We start from the raw sequence: 19397 nt of genomic DNA, 5'->3' as shown, positions 1-19397 counted from the left end.
ACCGCTAAGTCTTAAAGTAGGATATAAATGCGGGCATTCAAAAGAGATGCTGTTTTATTCCGTGTATGACGCTGTCACTCTCCCACAACCATATCGTCATCATCATCAGCACATAGGCCTCATCAATTGTACGCCATCGAGATCTATCTTCGGCTACACGCAGTACACGCATCCAGCTCTTGTCAGCCATCTTGCGCAGATCATCTGATCATCCACCGTGCCTGAGGACGTCCTACACTACGTTTGCCGAGATGCGGTCTACTATAATAATCATAATAATAGTACTTTAAGGCCTCATGGTAGAAACTCTGAAGTCTTTTACTATTGAGCACACAAGCATTCAGTAAAACGGCAATTAAAAGTTAATGAGTTTTGTTACCGGATTGTTTTTATTATGAAATCGAATCTACGTATCAATGGAATACGTACTTTAGGCGTGTTTAACATTCATTAAGGATAAACGTTTTGGTAAAATGAAACTGTTTATAATTGAAAGAGTTAATTTTAGACAGATACGTTGGTGGCTACATACGTAGTATTTTGTTTGAGGTTATGGTATGATAGTATTAATTCCTTCGTTCCTTCCCCTCTAAGCAATAGGTATGGACGTGTGGGATTGTATTTGTAGATGACAAGTTAAGAAAAAAAAACAAAATAATCGAGATGTTGTAGGTATATGTACAAAACAAAACCAGGCCATGAAGAACGATACGTAATTTTTTACATTTATTTAAATCTAATGTAGGACGAAAAATAATTCCCAATTCCCACGCCAAATGTGAGAGGTGTGGGCCAGACGTGTCGCGGATTCGATCCCCGCGCGGGACATAGTACATTTATATGATCACCGAGAGAATGAAATTCTTTAGTTCGGGAATCGTTAAAAAAATGGAAAAGGGATCGTTTATAAAGTAGGTCTGTTTAGGGTAAACACTTTAAAAAGTTACAAAGCAGTAGAAATTGTTACATAAAATCGTTAACATCCCTATAAATATAACACGAGTAGATAAGTTCTACATCTTACGAGTGTACAGTTCATAAAACGATCCAATATAAAAACAGATGACGTCAAACTCTTTGCTTGTGATATGCCGTTATTAATATGGTCTATATGAAGTGAATATTATTAAAAATATCTATAGAAAAGAATAGGTATTTGTCAGTATGGTGTTATTTCGTATAGTTTTTGCCACTTGATTTATTTAAACGACAATTATTACTACTAAGTATTGATGGAAATCACTACGATTATTGCAAAGAATCAATCGTTTTCAGGCATTTATCTCTCTCTCTCTCTCTCTTTAAGGTATCTTTGTAAGATTTCCGCTTTCTGAATGTATGTAAAAAAATGCATTTACTTTGGCTTTTTATAGTTTATAGACATTTGAAACGAAATCAAGAGAAACCCAGAGAAATCCAGAGAATATATTCATATGAAACACGTTTCTCAATCAATAACTAAACAACCGTCGTGTCACAAACACAGGAACAGCCGCAGGATAACACTAGTAAGACATATTGCAAAACAAACGATTCTCAAGATCGAGTTTATAACCGACGTGACTGGTTTAACGTCGGCATAAAAGATAAGCATACAGGCTGATATGAATTCTAAGCGCGTGCACTACAGAGCAATATGGCGGCGAACTTGATTAGACAGAAGGATTCCCGCGTTTTTATGAGTAAGGCCGTGTATACAGACAGTATGAAATAAGGTTTAAGTATTTGTCGTGCGTTCACAATAAAATATAGCGACCATAAAATTAAATATGAAATATGCAAATCTAATTCGATTATATTAGTGCCGTTCGTTACCTATTCCTTCATAGGAACTGCATAGTACTTCTTAAATTATTATCTTACTAGTTATTTTATTTTCCATGTTTTTGTTTAAAATTATGTTAAGTTTAAAACTAACTATTTTAACTATTAAATTATAGATGTTAAGTTTCATGTGCCTGCGCCGTTTAATTTCAAGATGTAAGCATAAATTTGCAGGGGTTGAAAACACATAAATAGCTTGTGTGATTCTTAGCTTCAATGTCCACTGTCATTGCAGTTACCTATGCTTTACCTATTATGGCAATTTTCTTAAGGTGTTCATTTCTTCGTTACGTTTATTAGAAACGTTTTATTTATTTACTTTGCTCATGCGAAGGAATCGTCATGGTAACCCTCTTCTTCAGCGGAGGTAGCGGATTGATTCTTTTGGAAGCTTTTTGGGAGCCTGACGCTGCACTTCACTATCGTAGGGCATTATCTTTTATTACTCGTCATGTTTATATTTATGACAAGTAAAAACAAGATTGCGAGAAATAAAAATATGTATTCAGTCGCTCCAATACAAACTCACTCCAATAAAATTTAGAAATAGGATAATAGGTTAATCTTCTCTGTAATAGATGTAATATTACAGAGAAGAAATAAAACAAAACCTTTCAATATTTATTTTATTTGTTTACAAATTGCTTATTGCCTGTATCTACTGTCAACTAAGTCATATTTAATTCACCATCGATAATTACAATCATGAAACTGAAATAAAATACTACGCCAGTCAATTACCATTTCAATTTTCATAGAAAACGTGGATACGACAGACTTGTAGCGAAAAGTAAAACGAATAATTAAATACCGAGAGAGGTCTATTCTCGAAATCGGACATTTATGCTAAAAAGGCAAATGATCAAAACCACTTTAAAAGTAGTTTAATAATATATTATGAAGAGCAAACCATATCTTAAAATATGATGTATCTGTTAAGTTGAATGCGTACAACAATTTTAGAGAATAGTTTGAGGATAGACCCCAGTGTTTAAAAACAAAACGATTATTTTAAAAAGAAAAACACATATAAGATTGAGCAGTGTACAATAAATAAGGTTTATATAAAACTACTTAACAGCTAGGAATTAAAGTAAAAAATAAATTTTGCTAATTCCACCAATTAAAATTTGTAACGAAAAATATTCCTCGTAATTAGGCAGACGCTTCTTTCATCGGTTCAAATGTTTGAAAAGGTAGACCCAATTCCGCCAATGCTCGTACAAATTAATATTAAAAAAATATAATTCGAATATTGTATCCCTTACCAGAAGATTAGTTCCAAAATATACCAAGACGTTGATTGTAATTAAATTAACTAGTAACAGGAAGATTAACAAGTAGACAAAATATTAGTAAGTTTTAAGCTAAACTCCCAGGTCCACACGTTGGTGCCAACACTGCCAACGTTTGTCGAACGCTGTGGATTCCCTTGACATGTAAGAACAATTCAATTCATTCCTCTTATTATGTTGTAGCAATGTTGGCTATTGTTGGAGCCAACGAGCAGGGCGTATAAATAAAACCGCTTCAGTTGGTAGCTCGTCCTAAGACCTAGATATTTGACAGCAACTTGATGATTTCCATAACAGTCACAGATTGCAATCATTGTTAATACCTTTGTAGTTCCTGAAACCCTTACATTCAAATTATATTCAGAGCGCAATAGACATTGTGCCAAACTAAAATACAAATTGTCACACTAGGAAACTGCCTACAACGATAGCCAAATCACCCTTTAACTCATTTTTTAAACTATAAGCACTTCGAATAGGTAAGAAATTTTGCGAACAAATATCCAATGTTTTTTATAAAAATAGTATATTTTCAGAGTTAAAAATATTCGCAGAAAATGCTGAGGGGTGATTCTAGAACGATTATAGGCGTTTTCTATGACGCCAGATGAACAGTACTTGTGATTGTGACACCATATTAGTCATAAAAAGGAAAATTATGAAATAAGATATTTTTCAGAAATATAAGTATTCAGTGTGCTACCGATAGATGACAACACGAAGCGTAATATTGGAAGTTAATCTAAACTATACTAAAAGATAAAACTTTAAGATAAAATGTGATGGCTAGCACAAACTAAGATATTCAAGAACATTCAAACTGGTTTGAATTAGGCTGTGTTTCCATCGTGAACGCATCCAGTACTAAACCATACAGTTACCCAGAACCAAGAATTCAACTGCTTTATAACACTACATATATTGATGCAGAGACTCTCAAGAATTGTGTCAATGATATAATTAATTACTTATATTGGTTCTCATCTCGCTACTCATCGAGTCATCGATGGAAACACGGCCATCAGCCTATACGCTATATGTCCAAGCAATTTGACCTCAAAATCCACTGTTTCATATTTCAAATTAATCACAGCAAAAAGTTCCAGAATAATGTTAGAGGATTAAAAAAATATAATTCTTTCAGATTTTTGGTATACTTTTAAAATCATTTCTTGTTGAGATGGTTAAATATTGATTTTTGCTGTTACTAAATTGAAATTGGACGACGCCTTCATACGTCTGACCTGTATTATAAAACTGTGCAAGTAACATGAGCGTAAGAAAGGATCATTACCAATAAACGATATAATATCACAATAGAGGCATTTATTATAACTTAATAAAATACATTTGAAATGAACACCAGCACCTTCGAAACACTGAAGGCGATAAAACAATAAAATTAGTTAATAAATATAAGAAAATGTGTGATTCGGATACATCGCGTGCAAGTTACTTGCACAATGATATAGCGCCTTATATAGAAGAAATGCTGTTCGGGAGCGCACTTCAAGTTAAATAGAAAAATAGAGATAAAATCCAAAATATATTAAAATTGCTAATTCACTTAAATTGAATGGCGTACATTCCCGAATAATATCGAAATTAAGCTGTATTATTTCATATGAAAATATTAAAAACGCAATATATTGTATTGATAAATGCTGCAGAATAGCGCTCCCATTAAAATTGTACTTAAGTTACATGTGGCGATAAAATGTGTCAATACAAAGCCAGATTCTCTCACTTTCTTGTCTTTTCAAATATTCATATTCTTTTTACATAAAAAATAATTTTCATGCCGATTGCCTGACATTTGCGAACGATTCATGTCTAATCGACTAAAGTTCAGACGAGAATGACCAGCGACTTAAAATAATTAACATTTACTGAAAACGAATTCACTATTAAGCATCGTACATATCATTTAAAATTATCGACTAAACTTCCTTAGGCGATTAGCGATTAATCGCTTCGCATTAACAATTATTGCTCTTTAGCCATTTTTGGTAAACGTTCCACATGTTTTAAGAGTAGTCAAAATAAATCGAGTAGTTATCGATACCTATAATAATAAAATATATCGATTCGTGACAGAGGCGGTGTGAAGAGACGGTTCGCAATCTATTGCCTAGTTCGGCTCCAATACATTTACGTGGCTACTATGAGATCTAAAAGTCTATACAAGGAATGCCAATATTACTAGGTTAAAAGTTTAGTGGCTAAAACATTTTTTTATTTACAAGATAGTGAATATTGACTAATTCAAATAAGTGTACCGTGAAATTGTGGTACTTCGATCATTTCTAGCAAGCATTATAACAATACTAAATCGTATAGTATAGATAGGATAACATCATTAAAATGCTCGCTGACACCTCGTTCGTGACTGTATTATTTTTATTACTGTTTCCTCAAGAAATAGTTTAAAAAGATTACTTAGCGAGGTAATAAGTTGCCATTGAAAATTCCTATTTAAAATCAAGTTTCGCTTATAAGAAGGGTATAATTACAGAGATCGTAGTTGTCTATCACACGCCTCGTCACGGGTGACGTCAGGGTTATGACGTCATGTTCAGTTGGCGGGGACGGTGCTCTGCTGTTGTTTGTGCCGCCGGTGGTCGTAGTTGACGAGCCGCTGGCCCACGAGGTACTTGTCGTTCTTTATGTGCTCGTACAGCTTGCGGAACTGGCGGACCTGTTTACAAGTATATACATGATGCCATTATAATTTAACTAGATAAGATTAGAATTGATAAAGATGTTGCGTACTTAATTCGAACATACTGGAAATGTATTACGCACTTTGTATCTACTGCTTGTACTTTGAATGTACTGACTGTACTTTGCATGCACTGACTGTACTCTGCATGTACTGCCTGTACTAGGTATGTACTGCATGTACCACATATGTACCGCAAGTAAAGAGTGTACTGAGTGTGCAATACTAACTTACTGTACTGATAATATAAATGTACTGAATGTACTGCGGGTACTGTTCACGAACTACTAAGAGTTCCAATTGAGTTTATAACTGTCTTAATGATATTTTGATTCGCGTTGTTATCTTCGTTTCACATCGTAACGTCAGCAAATACATTTTATTTAAGTTTTCGAAAAGCCATTGTTACCATACAAGTTTGATCTATCCGTCATGAATATTTTGTTGTTAGCTTTACAATTTAGATAAGTACAGAGCGAAGTAACCACGATCGCGATTACGTTTTTGTATAAAACGCGTAAGTTATATTTAACATTCAAAAAGTGCTTTCTTAGTCGCCTAATTTGAAATCATTAATTTTGTTTTTTTTTTTTATTATACACGTATTATATGTACGTAATTTGACATTTAAAAGGTGCTATTTAGTAGCTTAATTTGAAAGAATGTTTTTTTTTACGCATGGCCTACGTTGGCATTAGGTAATTTGACATTCAAAAATTGCAACTTAGTCTAGCCTAGTCTTGGCCTATTTTGAATTTATTACTCTTTATCGAAAACGTTTTTACGCGTAGGTAACACACACAGCTACACACATAGCAGTGGCGCTACGCTCGGCAGGTACCTGGAAGACGGTGAGCGCGGCCAGCACGGCGACGAGCAGCAGCGCGGGGTAGACGCGGCGCGCGAGCAGGTTGCGCTGCGCCGCCGAGGCCAGCAGCAGCGGCGCCACGCTGTGCGCGAAGGCGTACGGCACCGCCAGCGCCAGCCCCAGCCAGCACACGCACGGCGCCGCCACCGAGCGCAGGATGAACCTGCACGCCACACGTCACATACAGGGCTCGTTTTACAACGACCAACAAAGTTTTAACAATACGTTAATGACTTGCGGCCTTACGCACCACAATTGTACATGAAATTTTAAATAAATACGATCAGAAGAGCTAGAGAAAGTAGAGAGAAAAATATATATCCTGCTAACATTTTAATATAATATATGAATGTACGAATGTTTGTGAGTCTTTCACGCAAAAGCCATTGAACGGACTTAAATGAAATCGTTTATTGCAATCCATAATATTTAGACGAAACTTGGTACACAGATAGTTTATAGCCTAGATTAATACATAAGATAATTATCATCCCGATTTTATGTTCCTGTGGCGTCATTTTGCAAAAGGCAACAGCTATATAGTTGAATATACTTAAATGTTTATCCAATGTCGTAAAATTCAACATTTCAGAATATCCTGAATAGTATGTATATAAGGACTCGGGCATAAGAGATTCCAACTGGACAAGCTCTTCGAAGGTTCAGATACATCTGAGTGTGACACACACTTCTCACAAATCTCTGAGATAGTTACGAGACAATACCATTGTGCTTGCTCGTACATTTTGTCTAAACGCATAGAATCACATTCGGATAAAGATAAGACCAGTATAGACTGGTCTTATCTTTATTAAATAAGTATAGACTTATTTACTGTTCACTTACTTGAGGTCCATCTCCCGTATTCCGTCGCGGTAGGCCTTCTCGATGGCTCGCCGCATGGCCCAGTCGGGACCCATCATAGTCAGCGCGCACACTATCTTAGTGTACAATACGCCTAAAGCCCAGTCCTGCCAAACGAACAGGACGGGGGACTGCTCTAGAGGAACGCGAAGCGGAATCACCAACACCTAGAGAGAATAGTGTCAAACCATATTTTTATTTTATATTGAGTAGTGTTAATGTAAGACGTACATGTGGTGTCTTAACTAGGTTTGTATTGCGTGTTTTAAATGTGTACTGTGTGTACTAAAAATGTACTATATCTAACGGTATTTTGGTATTTTGGTAGAACGGGGTGAATAGAGGTTTTTTTGGGTGGATAGAGTTAAGAGTTTTTATTAAAATTTGGACGATTAAGAAGACAAAATATACAGATTAGATTTTATGTAAGAGACTGCACGCTTTTTCCAAAAAAATACTATTTTCTATTTACCCCTTGAAACTCTATCCAACCCGTTTTACGGTACCGTGTGTACGACAAATGTACTATCTGTACTGTCTATTTCATCTATACTAAATGTACTGTCTATCCTACAAGTCTACTATGTGTTTTGCGCGTACAATGCTTGTACAGCATTAGCCGTGTACCCACGGAGTACGCTCTGTGTATTTAGACGTATAATATACGTGTTAGTGTAGTGTACTCACCAGCTCCAACAGCAGTCCGAACATGAGCGGCACGAGGCCGAGCAGCGCGAGCGCGGCGAGCGCGGCGCGCGCGGCCAGACGCGCCCACAGCGCGGCGCGCGCCGCCAGCATGGCGCGGCCGCCGCGCGCCCAGCCCGCCGCCAGCGTGCCGCCCCGCCCCACCGCCCAGCACACGTACATACCTAGGCAGATCCCTACACTCACTGTCGTATTAGGACATTTGGCTCAGAGGGGAGGCTGCCTAAGAGAGGACCGCTAACTAACTTCTTAAACTCACTCTTAAAACTAATAATAAGTTCAAGCTTTCACACATTAAAACACATTCTCTCACAATTCTCCCAAACTTGACAATCATTTGTTAAAAATCAATAAGAAAACGAATTCATGACAACTTTCGATCAAACTTACTATCTATGCAAAAATATTCACCCATTTATTTCATTCAAAAACACACATTTCATGCTCAACATATTCAAATATCTCCGAACATATTAAGGTTAGGCTATAGACTGCCTATTAACTTCTTCCTATTTGGTCATATATTAAAATGATCCTTTCCTCTTTAGCCTAGTCCAAATCTAAAACAATCTTATATTTTTTTTGCCTTTCGATTCCTCTAAAGCTAAATTTCTTTATAATCGTACTAATAAAACAAATAGAACTATGATACGTACCGCAAGCAGCAGTGTAGAGTTCGTGAACCCCTTCAGAAGCCTTCGGAAGCCAAACGGTCATTACTTTTCTTCCAATGGCGACAGGGATTACCTAATAACAAGAGAAAAATAATCAATGTAAATAAATATCAAAATTGCATGATTGTTTAATTAAATATGACATTTATATACTAAGAAATTTATATACTAAGTACATAATAAAAAAAAACAACTAGTAATTGAAATAAACTACATTTAGGTGTTTTAAATCGGCATCGGTCACAGGTGACCGAAAAAACTAATTTTACTGCATTTACAAATCATGGATGAATGTTTGAACATGTAAATTACTTTTAAAAGACAGTGTTACTTACAAGAGTGAGTGCGCTAGCCAGTACCAGCGATATAGAGACGAGGATAAGTAAAGCGCCCAGTCGCACTGGGAACCATGATACACGGACGTAGGGCTCGAAACCAGCTGGGCCGTCACGACGCATTAGTGCCTGAAAGAGAATCGATAATGTAGACATGTTTAAGGTAGGTATGGTATTTTTTGCTTTCACTTTCAGTCGATAAATTGATTAAATGTGCCATTGGATTTAGTAAACCGTAATTTCTACGTATATACCTGATGAGCAGCGCCGAGCTGGTGAGGCGGGCGGGGCGGGTGCGGCTGAGGTAAGTCGTGTCTAGCTTCCCCGAGCAAGTAGGAGCGCAGGCCTAACGCGCCCGCTGCGCACGCGCACCAGGCGCGGACCCCCGCCTTCAGCCAAGTGCGAGTGTGCGACTGCTCTAGCAACGCCGGCAGGATCACCTGGATGCTCAGTTGTACAAATACGTGCATATGTAGCTATGTGATGAGGCGAGCATGTGGGAAATGAAACATAATTCAGTCATAGGAAGTTATTTTTTTATATTATTACTACTAGAATACCGCTACGTACTGTTGCAGTTGTGAAAGTGAGACGACGCTTTATAAAGTGTGTTGCGTTGTCACGCTTCCACTATTGCAGCTATATAACTTTAAGAGGTGATTGTAGTTTATATTATTTATTAAACCTATTGGAATTTTTTATCCTAACAATTGAACGTTCGCTACTCTAGGATTTAGGTCTCATGTTTTGAAGTGACTTCGGTCACCGGTGACCGATGCTAAAAATCTATATTCTGCGCAAAATTAAAGTTCGGAATGAATTTTCTATTAAAACTACGTCGTCATTTAAATAAAATTACCAGCGAATTAATCAATTACAATAAATAGCACTTCAAATCCACAATAAAATGAACGTAACGGTACCAAGTACCTAATTCATTGTAAAATTAAAGATTATGTATGCAAATTAAAGCAATCCGCTATTATTCACAACCGTTTTACGTACGCACTTTTCTTGTAACTTACTTTGCACCCTTGTGCTAATCAAAATAACTAATGTTATTAAATCTTTTATTTTACTGATTGGGATAAAAGTTTGGACTAAAACATTATTATAATAATCGAATAACTGGATATATTTGTATTTCTAATCAGCTACAGCGATAGTACGATACAAAAGTACTTTAGTTCAATAAACCCGCCCGATACAAACTACAATTAAATAATTTACAACTTCTCTCACTCAAAGGAAAGTGATCTAAAAGAAGAGTATTTTCATGAATAGAAACAGCTGTCAGCTGATAACTAAAGAGCTAGCCGTTGCCCCACGTAGTAAGGGCCTTGCGGTTTTATGCACGATTTGTAAAAACGTCTTTGCTATTGTACTTGTACTTATCTTGAAGATCAGAGAAATTAGATCGTAAGTTTTGACAGTTGAACGAGAACGGTGAAAAGACATTCAAACAAGTTTTTATACATAATTAAATAGTATATTTTTTTATTATTTTGCAATTTTATACTTTTTTTCAGAAATTATTATTATTTTTTATTTATAAATAGATATTTAAAAACCGGATGGTACAGAAACGTGACGCCATATGGCCGTAACGGACTTCGATGTACTGCCATCCAGTTACCTAGGCTCCTATTCGCACCTACATCGGCCTAAAGATACTTCAAAAACTTGTAACATCCAGGCTGTTTTTACCGAACCATTTTAGGTCATGTAAAGCAATAGTTGAATGCACTACTCACATACAGAATAGCTCATTGACCTGAGTTACGGGTAAACGTACTTTATTGGTAATAAAATACGACCGTCAATTAATTTAGGCCATACAACGGAACGTTGCTTTTTTTAAGATTTCTAATTATAGGTATTCTGGTAGGTAAGTTCTTTTAAAAATATATTTTATATATATATGTGGGAATGATTTTCTGTTTGTCTTCTACACTCAGGCCACTAAATTGCTGAACCGATTGTAATAAAATTTTGTATTTATTAACTTGTACTACAAAAAAAGAGAGGCTATTTTTCATCGCATTAATAGACAGGCGAAGGCACAGGAAAAGGGTATTACTATGTCGTTAATATAAAGGAAAGGATAGTCCAGTGCCACGTTCATATTAAAACATTAAAGAGACCGTTAAACTACTACTGGTTGCCTAACATTAATTTAAATATTAATGTTCGGTTTCACCATACTGGCTAATTCGATGCCCTTATAGGGAGCGGTAGCCCACCTATACAGGTTCTACCCATGATTTCTTTCTTCCATGTTTCAAGACGATCACGGCGTCTACTCGAAACCTAATTTGACTGATTACTAATGAGTTAGTTTGATGAGAAATGGATGTTAATATGTATAATGATCGCATAGTAAAACTACCATAAAAATCACATCTTTAAAACGATATTGAAGCATTAAATTTGACTATTTTTATTGATAAATAAGTATTGCCTTGTCCTACTGCAGGGCAAAGGCCTCCCTTCTATTTTGAACTTAAAAATAGGCGATCAAAGAAGTACGGTTATGTCTAAAATAATTGCTTAAATATGGTAAAAAATTTTACTCTGCGCGTTTAAGCCGAACTGTCGTTATAGAAGAGAGATGGCGCTGAATTCTGCATAGCGCCGTCTCGCTTCCACAAGTACAGGCATTAAACACCATTTACCTGAAGTAGAAGAAGTTCCAAGCTGAGTTCGTTGACTGGTGCTTCAGTGTGAACAGCTACGGCGTAAGGTAGGAAACCTGGTAGCACATACTTGATGACCCTGATTGGAAGCCATAGCATGAAGAGGACAGCTGTTCCGAAGATCATGGCCGATACCACCAGACGTCGGATGTGAGACCACACTGATAAGTGGATCATTTCCTAGAAGATAAAATTATGTTTAGTTGCTAACCGCTTGCTAATGCTAAAGACAATATGAAGACAAAAATTTAAAGTGTCTTTATATTTACTTCCATTTATATTACGTATTTGAAAATAGTTGGACTTAATTAAAAATCACTTGTCCCCGAAGAAAACTCATATTCTCTACAAGAAAGGCAGTTTATTCTCAAAAATCTGGATCTCCAGATCAAATTGTGTGGCCAAATAGTCTCCATCCAAAAATTCAAAATTTGTAAGATAAAGGAACGACCAACTTCTTTTTTTTTTATTTAAGATCTGGTTGCAAAAAGTTTTCATTCGAATGCATAAAACCGGTATTTAAAATGATATTCATGGCAGTCTGAAATCCCACGGTGTCTATTTTGTAAACAATTAAAGAGGACATTTCTATAACCCCAGGTTATCTAACTGCCTCCGAGCCGTGCGTCAATCGAATCCGGAAATCCGCAATTGAACATAGAAAACAAAGACGTGAACTTCATATGGAAGATACCAGGGCCCCAATTCTGCTATTTACAATGGCCGAATGAATGAAAATTGGCTCAAAACTACATTTTTCACATTTTTTCCTATACATATTTATATATATTTCCTAGAAATTTCGTATGGGACGGTACACACAAGGAATTTTCAATTATTGTGTTGGCACAATGCTTAAGAGGATAGGAATAATTTCAAATTTAATCCAACTGTCATTCATTCATCGACCGTTGTAAAATAGCAGAATCGGGCCCTGGTTTGTTTAAGGAGATCGTTCATTTGAACAGTGATAAAATTAGTTTTACACAATGTATGAGCAAACAATTACAAACTAGGTTTGAGAATAGAAAACAGTTGTTACACATTTGCATGTGCACGCGAACGAAACAAATTGTACAATTACATAATAACACTTTGAACAGTCGTATGCAAGAATGACGCTAAGGAATATATCTCCTTTTGACCCCGTCTCTGGTTTTTCAAAGTGAAATAAAGACAAAAAAATATTTCAGACCTTACTTTTTTTTTCTTTTTTTTTAAACGACTCCCGTATAATGGTTTTAATCTTTATGTCGCGGGGGGTATCACAAACATACAAATCACATGCACAACCAACCCATACTCAGAACAAGCATTCGTGGATCACACAAATGCTTTTCCTACGCGTTGATCGAACACGCGACACGACGCGCTCAGTGGGTCTGGCGTGGTGAACTCAACCAATCGGCTATCCGTGCAGTCAACTAAGTATTTTTCTTGCATACGGTTAATAATCATTTCAGAACGCCTTTAAACCAAGTGAAAGTCTTGGCATTCGGCTGTAAGTGACTAACCTGGACAGGACTGAAGTCGGGATCATTCAAATTCTTCAAGAACCATAGGACGCCCGGCCTTAAGACTTCTCTTAGCAGAAGAATGAAAGACGCGAAGTAGTAGACGTAGACCATGCCGACGAGCCAGTGTATGAACATGAGGGTCCAGGGGGCCGCTTGCAGGCTTGCCTCACGGTCTTTGAGCGTGGCGTCAAACATTGAGAGAGAACATAGGTCGAGCCACCAGCCGCATACGAGGGGAATTACTCCGATCTGGAAGAAAACGGTACTGGGTTAATAGTTGTCGGTGTTGTTAGGTCATGGAAAGTGATGTAGTCCTGGTTAAAAAACAATTGACTTGCTTTTGTAAATAAGTTGACATCATAGAAGGCAATTAATTTTTGACAGTTTAAATAAATACACAAAGGAAAATAAATGAAACCGGTTAATAATATGGGTAGGAACAATTTAAAAAATCAAAATTTTGACTTTTGCTGATAACAATTTTCCCACAGAAATGTTATTCTCATGAATCTATTGGAGTTCATTTAATAAATCCAGTGTTAGCTGTTCCTTACTGAACAGACATAAAATTAATATGAAAAATATTAGAGAAAATCCTACGATGTTACGCAAAATAAATAATTGTCTCATAATTTGTTCGACAAATCTTATAGGATAAAAGTAACGGAAAGGCATGAAGGGCGATAATAACAATGTAGAATGTCAGGGCGCATCATTAACCTTATTACTGTCAACTGTCGTTCAAAAGGTCAGGTGCATTGTACTTGATAAAGTGAATCGACGGACAGGTTAGGGAAGACACACAAAAAAAGAAAATGATACACATCATGAATAGTACCTACGGCAGTAGTAGAACAATAACTTCTTGTGTATTAGTTTTTATTTTATGAAATGACAGGAAAAGAATGGAAAAATCCTTGCGAGATTTTCGTCAAAAATTTCTTTTTAAAACTACTTTAAGTAACCCTTTTACGACCTTAAAGTGTCTGTAATCTGTTTTGTACATCACAACATTTTGTCACGTTGATTAATTAACTCGCAAGTCAAAATACGAAAATCTAGGTTACCAGTATACAGTATTGTTCCAATGAGTAATTAGCTTAGCCAGAAAAAAGATAACGGCTGTTGTCCCCAACGTCAGAGGTCACAGGTCAAATCCGACCTAATTGTATGGTTAATGGCACTTGCATTGTACCAATCGATAGTGACATGTTATAGGTATCCATCCTCCTTGTTCTTAGATAAGAAACTATATTTAGAAGTATTTATTTTTACTATTCAAAAGTATCAAGAGATCAGGTCGGAGGGTGTCATTTTATTCCAGTTTCCAGTTCCATTCCATTTGTCGGCGATTGTAAATTAAATAGCGGAATTATGGTCCCGTGCTTTAGATCAGAGATCGGATCATTATTTGGACAGTTTCTTTTAAATATAAAAAGTATCGTGACTAACAGTGGGCCTATAAGGAATGAGATGAAACGTCAGAATATGTCAGAATTATTATTGAAATTATGTTCAAGCCGGACAGAGATCGCGTAGCAATTAAAATAGATAAAAACAGTAACTACGCGGCTTGAAACAAATATTTAAAGCTGTCGTCAATAATCAAAATCTATAAAATGAAGTAGTATATCTATTATGAGACTAAACAAGTTGGTATAATATAGAGAAAAAAATGTTATCTGGCTAGATTCAACTTCAAAAAGAAATTTCTAATATAATAGAAACAAGAATTACAATGTTTGTGTAATTTAAAAAGCCATATCATAATAAAATAGGTAACAATATATAATTTTGTTGCAACAAACCATGAAAACAAGTCAATGCTATGGAATAACTTCAAAAACATTATTAAGTTTTAAACGAAAGTTGTAAACAACCTGTATGAGTCTAAAAGAGGCTCTAATATCAAAAAGATTTTATTTCAAATAGGCCGTTTCTCAGGCACTTTTAAAATGTTACATTACAGACTCTAGTTGCATATAAATTTAAACACACCCTTGGAAAATTCTTGAGGGTTCTAGTTGTATTTTTTCTTTTGGTGTAAAATTGACAGGAATATGTATATTAAAATTAAGTTAATTTAATTTTTAAAGTTTGACAGCAAAATTTTGTTTTTATTTTTAACAAATATGACTCCAGCAGTCAGTAATTTGTTATAATATAATCCATTTATCACAGACATTCAGTTGAAGCATATAATTCTTTTTTATTTATGCTTTACTACCTACAGTTTACACAACCCTGATCTAAAAGTTCTATAACCCATACTTACTTATATATAAAGCTAAAGAGTTTGTTTGTTTGTTTGAACATGCTAATCTCAGGAGGTTCAAATTGAAAAATTATTTTTGTGTTCAATAGACCATTCATCGAGGAAGGTTTTAGGCTATATATCATCATTCTGCGACTAATAGAAGCGAAGATACAATGGAAAATGAGGAAAAGGCAGGGCAGGTATAAATCATAACTTATATCTTCAAACCACATGGACAAAGTCGCGGGCAACAGCTAGTTCTTCCATATTTTTTATTTTCTGACTAGGAATGTTTCAAAACATAATTCTTTCTGAATAACAAGGCATAAAGTTCCTTTTATAACCACACATACAAGGTGTAGAAGAAAATAGATTTATTAGCTGGCATAAAACAATGTAGCCAAATTCTTTACAGATTCAAGGCCAAAACATTTAAATTTATTTCATTATGAAACTGTTTTTAGTCAGGTATATTTGAATATTTTAATAATAATAGCAGCACCATATATACTTGTTATACTAATCATTGTAGTCGTATAGAATTAAAACTACAATGAAAATTATTTTATTTTATTTTTATTAAATTAGATTTTGTTTTAGTTTCAGAAATTTCTATACAAATTTAGTCGTGATAAAAGGAAATATTTTAAAGAAACTACAATACTTTGTTTGTAAAAGTATCTTCAAAGGATGGACTTAATTCTTTGGTATTTTATAAAACTTGTGTCATCAGTTAGACTATTTACTTACCTCAACAACAGACAGAAGAGCCACCTTCACAACAACATAACAGAATCCAAGAGCCTTCTTAGCTCCTCGCAGCCGCAGCAGAGACACCAAGCCATGAAGCACTGCCAGGATTGCCCCCACTAACACATACCCTGCCAGAGCAGTCAGAGGACCTGCAAATGGACCTTCGGCAGTCAGTCCAGCTAGTGCAGCCCCCAATCGTCCTATGTGGTAAGGACAGAAGGCAAACACCACTATGAACAAAGTATTCAAGGAAACTACCCAGAATACATGTTCCAGAAATACCATGGACCCATCCAATCCAAGGAGGCGGGCCCAGGTTAGCTCTTCAGCAGCGGCACGGTCCCACTCCATGGGGTTCCAATTTGCTTCATCTCCCACTAAAGGGTCTTCGGCAACTTCCCCATTCACTTCGTCCCGAGCCCCAACATCAGCATCTCCAGCTCCATCATGGACTCTGTCGTTGTTGTTATCCTGCAGGGGTATGTCCTCAGGGGGTGGGGCTGGCAGGTTCTCTCTTTCCATCCAGTCAGGGCCTCCACCATGCATTATTTGTTCTCTTAGCCAGACAAGACCAATAAATGAGAATAGTGTACAGGTTACAACAAAACAACCAGAAAACACATCCTTGGCAAGGTTCTCTGCCGACACTATGTCAAATGGTAGCGAAATGACTGGGTCTAGAGATCCCGAGAAGAGGCAGCGGTAGGTCCTACAAGCAGTGAGGGGCACAATCCCCAGCCAGGCCAGAGCCACCAGAGTGTAGTGCAGCCAGTCCTTGACGGCGGATGCCACGGATGTTACCAGGCCGCCGACTACATCACGAATAGGAAGTCTGCGCGGCATATCCGGCGAATAAATCGGCATAAACGAAAACCGGTGGCCGCATAATTCGCAAATTTCCTTCCTGGAGTACCGCATCCACTGCACCAAACACTCCTGGTGAATCCATTTTATTGAGCCAGTGCAGATGCATGGATGGAATAGCGGCCTATCGGACGAAGCTTCCGAGCGACAGAATCGGCAGAAGTCTGCGCCGGACGAGTCCGAATCCATCATTATCTTCAATCCAGTTTGTCTGGTTGATTATGCGATCTGCGAAAGTTATCACACGATTTTAGTATTTAGCAACAACACACACCACTTCTCACTTAATTATAATATATAAAAAACACACCTCAACACGTAAAATTAATAGATAGCTCAAAATACAATAGATTTTAGGAAAAAATAGGTATTTTCTCTTTGTTTGACAACCAGACAGCCACAGCAGAAAAGTGTAGCCAGTACACTATAAGAAAATTACTACCAAAGATGGTCATCAGCTGTGTCGTGAAAACAAACCGGAACTAAAGGTGAAAGACTTACATGCGTGTATTTAAATAGCTTGAATAATTTAGAATTAAATGCTGTGTGTGCCTAATTAGTCACTAGTTAATTATAAACATTCATTATTAACAAATAACTTTTAACGCCTGTCTTTAGTAAATATGTCACCTCCTACGAGTAAACAACTATGACGACGCTGAGTAGGGCTTATACGTTAATTTTAACAACGGCATTAAAAAAAGCGTAATATTTTTTTACTTTTTTTTGCTTTTTGTCTAGTCAACTGCTACCTGCGTTTGTTAAAAAGGATTTCTTAAAGAATTTCTTGCCTGTTATTTTCCCTGCGAATGGCATTTTGGGACCGTGAACCTAGAGTAATTAGGTAGTGTAACGTTTTAAAAATCCCTGGGAAATCCCCATCCCCATCCCGCCATTTTTTTAATACTAGTTTACTTTTCTTACGATTTAATCCTAGTCCCTTGACTGTCCATTCACCGCATGTTGCAATATTTGCAATAACAGCCCTTTTCAAACACTTTCGAAACTTTGATATTATCTAGTTATCTTATATTAGTAAATCTTATTCATCTATTAAACTTAAACCACCAGATTTTTGAGGAAGCAACTTTTAAACGAGATAATAAAAAAACTATGTATGAATTTCAAAAAAGATAACTAGCTCCTAAAATTCCCTAATAAGTAGAAAGATATATGATATTCTTTTTAGCTGTTGCCCGCGACTCCCTTTCCGTGGGTAGAAGATATAAGTTATGATTTGTACCTGCCCTGTTTTTTTCACATTTTCCATTGTATCTTCGCTCTAATTAGTCGCAGCGTGATGGCTTATAGCCTAAAGCCTTCCTCGATGAATGGTCTATTCAACACAAAAATATTTTTTCAATTTGGACCAGTACTTCCTGAGATTAGCGTATTCAAACAAACAAACTCTTCAGCTTTAAATATTAATATTCAAAGAATAGAGAATAGAGAGTCGTGGAAGGATTTGGGGGAGGCCTTTGCCCAGCCGTGGGACACAGTGGGCTAGAAAAAAAATATTTATATAAATATATATATAAAATATATAACATATATATATATAGAATATAGATAGTTTTAGATTAGGATGCTGAAAATTGTACCATGCCAAAATAAATTAACATCTGAAAATCTTCTAAATGTTTCCGATAACTTATGTATGGCAATTTACTTATTTAATTTATTTTAAAATTTTTACTTAGTTTTTATTTCATTAACACTTTAATTAACCAAAAAAAAACAATCCGTGATAAAAGATATCGGGTATTTTTATTCGACTAGAAGCTCTCGTTAGAGAGAACATTGTTCTGTGACTAGAAGGTCCGCGATAGATGAAGTCGTTGGTATTGGCAGTTAACAGTACTCGACTTTTTTGAAGACGATATAAGTTTCATAATTTTATTTGTAGATTCTGTTAATCTGAAATTTTTGACAAGGAAAATTAACAAAATCATGTTGTCTACATAAAAACTATAGACAATAAATCGTTCAAAGAGAAGAGACCATGTTGACCTGTCAGATTGTG

The 19397-nt window shown here is 36.1% G+C and overlaps 1 protein-coding gene across 2 annotated transcripts; it reads right to left on the bottom strand.

Annotated features, from left to right (window-relative positions):
- Positions 1–2436: 2436 nt before the first annotated feature.
- On the bottom strand, positions 2437–17800 carry LOC113497310 (E3 ubiquitin-protein ligase MARCH6). 2 transcript variants are annotated; one of them, XM_026876813.1, is made up of 11 exons: positions 17685–17800; positions 16508–17602; positions 13498–13749; positions 11963–12163; positions 9542–9763; positions 9288–9416; positions 8935–9025; positions 8261–8442; positions 7556–7740; positions 6683–6872; positions 2437–5817 (listed from the first exon to the last, which is right to left on the bottom strand). In XM_026876813.1, the coding sequence occupies exons 2-11, from the start codon at positions 17564–17566 to the stop codon at positions 5695–5697; spliced, it is 2634 nt and encodes an 877-aa protein (XP_026732614.1). In that variant the 5' UTR covers positions 17567–17602; positions 17685–17800; the 3' UTR covers positions 2437–5694. The 2 variants fall into 2 exon arrangements, with proteins under 2 accessions (XP_026732614.1, XP_026732624.1); XM_026876823.1 differs by having other exon boundaries at positions 9542–9727.
- Between the last annotated feature and the right edge of the window lie 1597 nt (positions 17801–19397).

The sequence above is a fragment of the Trichoplusia ni genome, chromosome 1, assembly GCF_003590095.1.
Source record: "Trichoplusia ni isolate ovarian cell line Hi5 chromosome 1, tn1, whole genome shotgun sequence".
In the NCBI taxonomy this organism is placed as follows: Eukaryota; Metazoa; Arthropoda; class Insecta; order Lepidoptera; family Noctuidae; genus Trichoplusia; species Trichoplusia ni.
This window is presented reverse-complemented; position numbering and strand designations above follow the sequence as displayed.

What these genes read in the sequence shown, in the direction of transcription:
- LOC113497310 (XM_026876813.1), bottom strand. Translation starts at nt 17,566, where the DNA reads ATGATGGATTCGGACTCGTCCGGCGCAGACTTCTGCCGATTCTGTCGC. An exon ending in CTCTTCTGTCTGTTGTTGAG is followed by an intron (nt 13,750 to 16,507) that starts GTAAGTAAATAG and finishes GTTTTCTTCCAG; the next exon opens with ATCGGAGTAATTCCCCTCGT. An exon ending in ATACGGGAGATGGACCTCAA is followed by an intron (nt 6,873 to 7,555) that starts GTAAGTGAACAG and finishes TGTGGCGTGCAG; the next exon opens with GTTCATCCTGCGCTCGGTGG.